This window comes from Echinops telfairi, unplaced genomic scaffold, assembly GCF_000313985.2.
Source record: "Echinops telfairi isolate 266 unplaced genomic scaffold, ASM31398v2 ScPeMD7_2010;HRSCAF=2546, whole genome shotgun sequence".
Lineage (NCBI taxonomy): Eukaryota > Metazoa > Chordata > Mammalia > Afrosoricida > Tenrecidae > Echinops > Echinops telfairi.
Window position 1 is genome coordinate 7,757,270 of NW_022105908.1, and position 7,571 is coordinate 7,764,840.

At 52.4% G+C, this 7,571-nt stretch overlaps 2 protein-coding genes across 2 annotated transcripts in view; one reads left to right on the forward strand and one right to left on the reverse strand.

Annotated features, from left to right (window-relative positions):
- The window catches only part of LOC101659538 (synaptotagmin-15), an 11,737-nt gene extending 6,728 nt beyond the window's left edge, over positions 1-5,009 (forward strand). Inside the window, exons 5-8 of the mRNA XM_013006310.2 lie at positions 698-868; positions 1,447-1,567; positions 2,410-2,589; positions 3,465-5,009. Of these exons, the coding sequence (XP_012861764.1) occupies positions 698-868; positions 1,447-1,567; positions 2,410-2,589; positions 3,465-3,607 (615 nt within the window). The 3' untranslated portion in view covers positions 3,608-5,009. The remainder of the gene's footprint in view (positions 1-697; positions 869-1,446; positions 1,568-2,409; positions 2,590-3,464) is intronic.
- The window catches only part of GPRIN2 (G protein regulated inducer of neurite outgrowth 2), a 55,323-nt gene that overhangs the window by 31,483 nt on the left and 16,269 nt on the right, over positions 1-7,571 (reverse strand). The gene's annotated exons all lie outside the window — the stretch shown is intronic.

A 7,571-nucleotide genomic window follows, 5' to 3' on the forward strand; every position in this document is an offset into this window, starting at 1 on the left:
GGGGATGCCTTATATTTCAGCAAGAGACAAAACTGTAAGTAGGTCTTATTTTGGGGGGATGTCTTCCTTTTGGGGAAACAGGGTAGCACTCGCTAGCTGTCACATAGAAACCACAAGTGAGTAGCTTTACTGAACAGAAGTTGACTGTGGCCTCCTTTCTGGAGGCTGAAAGTCCAAATCCGGCTCTTGGCCATGTGGATTCCATCCTGGCTGCCAGCCCCAGACACTCTGGTTCCCTGACAATCCTCACATGACACCCCTTTCCCTAGATTTATGCTTCTCTAATCTGCTCTCCGTAGAATTCAGAAATGACTAGGTATAGGATACACCCCACACTGGTATGGCCTCATGAGTGTCACATTAGATTATATTAGGGAAAGTCATTACAAATACAGGTACGGGGTTAGGTTTCCAGCACAGATTGGGGGATGGGGGCCGAGAGGCTCAATCCAGAACAGATTGGGCCCCAGATCCTTCATTTCCGTGGGCTGACCCAGGAACCACACTGTGTGGTGAGGCTCTGCCACCCTCCCATTCCCTGGGGGTTTTGCCCTAGCTGCTTCGAAGAGCCCAAAAGGATGCCAGGGCTTGGAGTGTGCAGATACATGGTTGAGCCCATCCTCATTGGAAAAGCCTGTCACACCATCCCATCTCCAATCCCACACCTGACCTTGGCCTGGGCCCTCGTCTCCCCTAGGTGTCCAGCAAGAGCATCATACAGAGGGTGCTGAAATTCTCTGTGTACCACGTGGACAGGCAGCGGAAGCACCAGCTCCTGGGCCAGGTGCTATTCCCGCTGAAGAACGAGACCCTGGCGGGTGACTGCCGGCGTGTTGTCTGGAGGGACTTGGAGGCCGAAAGCCTAGAGGTAAAAGTCACAGTCGTGAGATGTATGCCAGCACTACCTTGGGCAGACACCAGTGTGGCAAAGCCCAGGCCCTCAGAAGTGGCTCACAGAATCCTGCCCACCAACCCTGCAAGTGAGACTTGGTCCACCAGTCCTGCAAGGTCTGTCTGGTGAATCCCAAAGTGAGATGCCTGGGGAGGGAGAGCTGGGAGGAGGAACAGGGAGGGGTCCCCTAAGGCTCATTTCTCATGGTGGTCACATGTCCTGAGCAACTTGAAGAAAGCACCCTTGAATCCCCATCGAGTCAAACCATGTAAGAGGTGACACCCACAAATGACCAAGGAAAGAGCCCAAGAGGGCTTTAGAACTCGACCGACCTGGCTTGAACCCTTCCATCCTAGTCTGCGGGCTTGAGAAAGTTGCCGCAGCCTTGGGGTCCTATCGGTAAAATGGGCTATGGGCTGAGCTGACAGAAGGTGGCCCAGGCCAGGAGAACAGGGTCTAGTGCCTGCCGGTAGGGAGGGTTCCCCTTGCTTCTGGGAGCAGAGGGGTCAGCTCCTGCCCGGAGTGGCCAGGTGCCTTCATCTCAACCCCTGCAGCCTCCTTCTGAGTTTGGTGACCTCCAGTTCTGCCTGAGCTACAACAACTATCTGAGCCGCCTGACCGTGGTGGTGCTGCGAGCCAGGGGCCTCCAGTTCCGGGAAGACAGAAGTGTTGTCAGTGAGTCGCCTGCCTCCCTTTGCCGGTTTGGGCAGGTCTCCGTCCGCCCTGGTTACCTAGGGGTCTGCTGGCACACACATGCCTTTGAAACTTCCTTGCCCTCTCCCCTCTCCCAAAGACAGTTCTGGTGTTAAGACCCTCTACCCAATTACAACTCAAGTCTGTACCCTAGGGCTTCCACCCACTCCTAAAACCAGACCTTGCCCTGCCCTGTCACATGGCAGGGTCTTGGCTTCAGATCTCCTCTTGCTTACTGCAGGCCGGGTGGTCTTGTTCCTTCAGGGGAGACCCACTCCACCCTACTTTGAGGGCAATCAGCTCCCCGTATTTTACCTCTGAAGTAGAGGCATTGGTAGGGAGGAGTAGAGGCCCACACCAGGCCCTGCTTCCCTCCGCTTGGGTTTGCTGGCTGGTCCTAGCATGAGTGGAGGTCACTGGGAGTATGCTGGAATTCAGACCTTCCATTGACCACCTAACATGCATGTGAGCCCTATCCCTAAGATAACTTACCTCTCTAAGCCAGGAGGTGTCTAAGAGACCACAGTTGGTCTAAGGTCCTGAAGACTAGGGTTGCCCCCACAGGGGAGGAGCAAACAAGGGTCTGCCTGGGTTCTGGAAGCTGAGGAAGGAAGCAGAAGGGAGCTGAGTATTTCCTCGGCCCAAACAGAGAGCATTGTACTAATCAGCCCGTTTCCTCCAGCCTTCCGTCTGAGGGTTACACTGACTAATGGGGACCTGGCGCCTGGGCATGTGCCCTCTGAGCCAGTCTCCACAGGTGAGGGCTGGTGCCAGGCCCCTACCCTCCTTGGCCAGCCCCAGAGTCTATCTGCACTGCCCTGCAGGTATTCTTGTCAAAGTATCTCTGATGAACCACAACAAGTTTGTCAAGTGCAAGAAGACGTCGGCTGTCCTGGGCTCTGCTCACCCAGTGTACAATGAAACCTTCAGCTTCAAGGTTGAGCCCGCTGAGCTGGACACGGCCAGCCTCAGCCTGACTGTGCTGCAGAGCGCTGGGGCCCACGGTAAGATTGCCTCCCCACCCTGCTCCAGGCCATGCAGGCCAAAGGCAAAAGAGAGACCTTTGAGGGGCATTCAGGTTTAAGGTGAGGGCATGGGAACTCAGATGAGGCCTCAGATCTTGCCTAGGAATGCAGAACCAACTGGTGGTAGAGCTGGGAGTTCACTGCCAAGGGGTTGAGAGGTGGCTTCAGCTGCCTGCTTCGAGGGACAACACCAGGCTGGAAGGCAGCTGACTGCTGGCCACCGGCCAAATGACACAACACCAGTGGGTCTGAGTGTTCCTTGACTTTCCTCATGCCTTCTCGGTGTGGCTTTAGGATCCTGGGTCCAGGCACAAGGAGTGTGTGTGTGTGTGTGTGTGTGTGTGTGTGTGTGTGTAATAACCCTGTGTGTGTGTAATAACCCGTGTGTGTGTGTATGTGTGTGTAATAACCCACATACATATATGGGTTATTCCAGCCCTGCTCCCCCAGCCCACACTGTGGAGGGGTAGAGTTGTAAGGAGCCATCTACACACAGTCCAGGGCTCAAGGCCCAGCCTATAGTGAGGCAAAGGGTGGCTGCGCAAAGCTTGTGTCTTCATCCCTTTGGGAGCAAACATGTCAGTGGACTAATGGACCCCTCAGCTCTTTGATGTGAGTGGGGAGGTCCTCTAGGTGGTGAGGGACAGCATGGGGTGGCCCTGAGAATGAGGAAGCAACCCCTGCAGCTTTAGAGCCAAAGCAGCCCCCCTCGGGGCCTGTTGGTCCCCTGCTGACAGAGGTAAGGGGCCTGCATTCCTCTTAGAGGGAAGAAAGAGGGAGCGAGGCAAGCCTCTGGGATGTGACTAGCTAACAGCTTTTGGGCTTCAAGAGGCGCTGTGCTCTCCCCACTACAGAGAGCCGTGAGCTGGGCCGCGTGGTGGTGGGCCCCTACATGTACGCCCGCCGCAAGGAGCTGGAGCACTGGGATGCCATGGTCAGCAAGCCCAAGGAGCTGGTCCGGCGCTGGCATGCACTTTCCCGAAGCCCTGAGCCCTGAGCCAAGCCCAGGTCTCATCTCCACGTCCGGAGCCAGCTTGGTAATTCCTGACCAGCCACAGGCAAGGGCCTTCCACACCACACCTCCCAGGATCATTAGCCTGCGGAGCCAGGGGAGTGTGTGCAGGATGTGTAGGAGCGAAGAGAAGAGAAGCCGCGCTGGCTCGGGTCAACAACTGAGGCCAATGACTCATGTGTTCTTGAGCCCAAGAAACCAACCTACCTACCCCTACTCCATTCTTTTTCCATATGGGGGCCCCTGTTGGGAGAAACTTGCTAGGAGCCCTGGTCCTCTCAGACCCGACTTGGACCTCTACCACTGGGAATGAATATTCTGAATACAGAGCTGTGTGTTCTGAGTGGAAGTGCAGGGGAAATTTAGGTCCCTTAGTAGGCTACAGACAGGCTGATGCTCCACCTACTCTGTCTTGTTCTCGTCTTGTCCGTGCTATCCTCTACTTTCTGCCTGGCAGGAGAAGCATACTGCTTGGAGAGTTTATGGGGGGAACTTCGTCTAGACCCTAAGAAAGATCACAGCTGGGGAGCTGGACCCTTCTTTACCCCGAGCTGCCTATGGGGTGGGTCTGGGTGATGTGGGAAACCTGGCCATCACAGCATGCCTACGTGTCTCAGGAGAGAATTCTTGGAAGATGTGTCCTGCCCACCTACCAAGGAGTAGCAGTCTCCCCAAACCTCCTTATGAGGGAAGAATAGCCCAGCCTGGTTCATCTCTGCTGTCTATATAGATCACTCACCAGGCTCTGACAAATCTTAGCTTCCTCATAGCTAAACGCTTCCCACTTCTGACTTTATAGGTGTCCTGTAGGTATTTTCTGTGGTCACTCTAATTGTGTCCAGCTTCTGAGGCTCCTACTCTCGGTAGGAAATTGTGAATACATGTGTCCAAAATGTAGGGGGGTAGGACTGACCCTTCCTTCTTGAAGACCAGACATTCTGTTAAGATGATTGTCTCCTGCTGGGATTGGCAGGATGGAAAATGGAATTTCCCACAAATCCTTGCTTGTGAAGTTGGGATGCCGGGCAGGGACACGCGCTGTGCTTGGCCCTGTTCCCCAGCAGGCAGTTTGCATTCTCATCTGGATGGATGCTGCAGGCCCATCTCACTTGGCGGAAGTGGTGCCTGTCTTTGCAGATGCGGTGAGTTGTTGTCTGTTGTGTTGGATGCTGCTGAGTCTGTTCCGTTGGACCCGATGTACAGCAGACCTGTGCCGTTCTCACAACCATGGCTCTGCTGGCGGCCATCGTGGAAGCCAGTGTGTCCATCCGGCTCACTGAGGCTTCCCCTAGCTTTCACAGTATGGCTACAACAAAGCTTGGAACCAGTATTTGTCTCCCCCTCGTATTCAGTGAACATCTTCAGTAAAGAGAGTCATGAACATTGATCTACGCCTCTGTAACTTCACCTCTGGTCTTTGTCGGTGCACAAACATACACGTATAAGCTTTGGTCCGGAGGTTCCCTCCCTGTTTGGCACACAGGCTTCTACTCGACCGCGAGTCTGTGGGTTGGCAGTTTGCACCCATGCGGTGGTGGTGCCACCAGAAGAACGTTTTAGCAATCTGCTTGTCGAGAGATTACAGCCTAGGAAACACAGCAGAGAACAGTTCTCAGGAGAACACCTGGAGTCATAACTGATTGACACTGGTCATTTCTAATGGCTTCCAGGGAGGGTGGGAAGTGGCATGGAGGTGGCATCTGACCTCCTCTGACTGACTTCACAGGGTGGAAAGGAATCAAACTCAACCATCCAAAGTCGATTCTTTTGAAGCTGAAGGCAGACGTGCCTCCTCCACCCGCCACACTTCTTTACCAAGCCTGATACTAACTGTCTCTCCCCGTCACACTCTGTACTTTGCAGCTGGTCTTGAGAACTCATTGCAATGGTCACACAAAAATCACAGACCATACTCACAGTTATGGGGTTGATTAGGGAAGCTCCAGCCTCTGGCTAGAAGGTAACAGGTTACGATTTGGATCAGAAATGCTCAGGATACAGTTCTTTAGTCAGGCCCTTGGCCCTTTGGCCTAGCCTCTACCCTGCTTTGGCAGTGTTACAAAGTCTTTTAGAATAGGTGATAAATGCTCAGAGTACACTCTTCCACTGTAAGTCTCAGTTCTGAAGACACTCAGTTCTCACTCAGTGGATCAGCAAACTAGCTCCCTAATTAAGAGCATGGGGGCACCCCACTGCACAAGCAAGCCTCGTGCTGGAAGAGAGTCTGCTTCACTAGACCCATGGGCCTTGAAGCTCACTACTCTATTTTATGGCTCTGGTTTTGCTGCTGCTGCTGCTGCTGCCCGTCTGCCACCCCTCTACCATTAGTTTTATTTCCCTGGAGTAAGGAGGTTCAACCTACTACTGGTTCTTCTTTCAGGAGGGTAGTGAAACCCCCACTTCTGCAACTGAGATGGCTCATTTTAGCTCCAGCAGGATCTCTAAATGGACCCATCACCACACTGGAGTTCCACGTTTTTATAATCACAATGAAGTCTATTGATAATCATAGATGAATCGTATATTCCCATCAGCATCTCCCCCAACTTCTCTCTCGACCCATCAGGTAAACAGTCATTTGGTTGATTATGGCTAGAAAAGTCAAGACATCACTGCACCACAGCTTTATAGTACACACGAGATGAGTTTTCGCTAGGCTTGTAGATCAGACTACTCACTGTTTCACTTTCACCTTAGGGCCCAAGATGATAGAGGACACACACACACACACACACACACACACACACACACTCACACCCAAGATGAGGTTCGAGTCTAGAAGTGGTGTGGGAAACAGAAAGATTTCTCCCAAGTTGTCTCCCCCAAATATACATTAGACTTAGGATACTGCTTGCAGCGAATGGTAAAAGATTGTCAAGTTATCTCCTTGAAGACTCAGGCCATCCAATGTGTCTGACTCCATTATTTCAACCTCTCTTCTATCTCTCATGCTCTTTATGACTTTACTATAATCTTAACTAATTATGGCTGTACAATTGCACCTACCGGGCCTGTGATGATGTGCAAGGGGCTGGTTTCCCTGACACGGTGGTCTTTCTGGGGGCCATTGAAAGAGTAGATTGGTGAGTGTCTCACTGATATCTAGGCACTCTATGGCAAGAGACTGGCAGTTATCTGTTCTGATGGAAAGAAAGGGGTCACTGAACCCAATGGTCTACGTCTGTCGGCATATTACTTGTTGCTATCCAGTTGGCTTTGACTCATGGCCACCTTCCATAGAACAGAACCAACTGTTGTTTGTCCCAGAGCCATCTCCATGTTTGAGTCCACTCTTAGGGTTATCGTAGTGCCTGCCAACCCAGGGTGAGCAGAGGGGTGACTCTGTGGCCTTGGGAGGCATGGTTCAACTATGAGCTGGCAAAGGAGACACTTTGAGGATTCCAAGCATCTTTTAAAGCCTTGTCCTCTTCCAAAAAGGATAGACCTGGCCCAAGATAAGTGGAGGTGGAAACATGGACACCCTCAAAGCTGTGCTGGCACAATAGAAGAACCGGAACCAGCCCCTTCTGCATCTTCATGCCCTTCATGTAGGTTCTACCTACACAGACCCCACCTCTGTGGCTTTCTGGAGAACCATTCCCTTGATGGAGAGGTGAAACTCCTCAGGAATATGGATGATATCCTGACCACCCTCTGCATGCTGACTGGCCCCCAGGAAGAGCTCGGTGAGCATCTCTTCAAGAAGCTCACCCTCAAACACAGCAAGGAAACTGTGGAGACTTGTCCTTCCAGGAGCCCTCTGCCTTCCTCAGACCTTCTGCCTGAACCATCCCTTCCAAATTCCAGAGGCAGTTTCATCACTGTCCTGGAGCCCCTCTCACTTTATTGTTGATGGAAACAATAAAGCTTCCTTCTGCAATTAAAAAAAAAAGATACTGGAAGTTTTGAACTTTTGAAGCCCACTTGCATGAGACAATGTTCTGTGTGA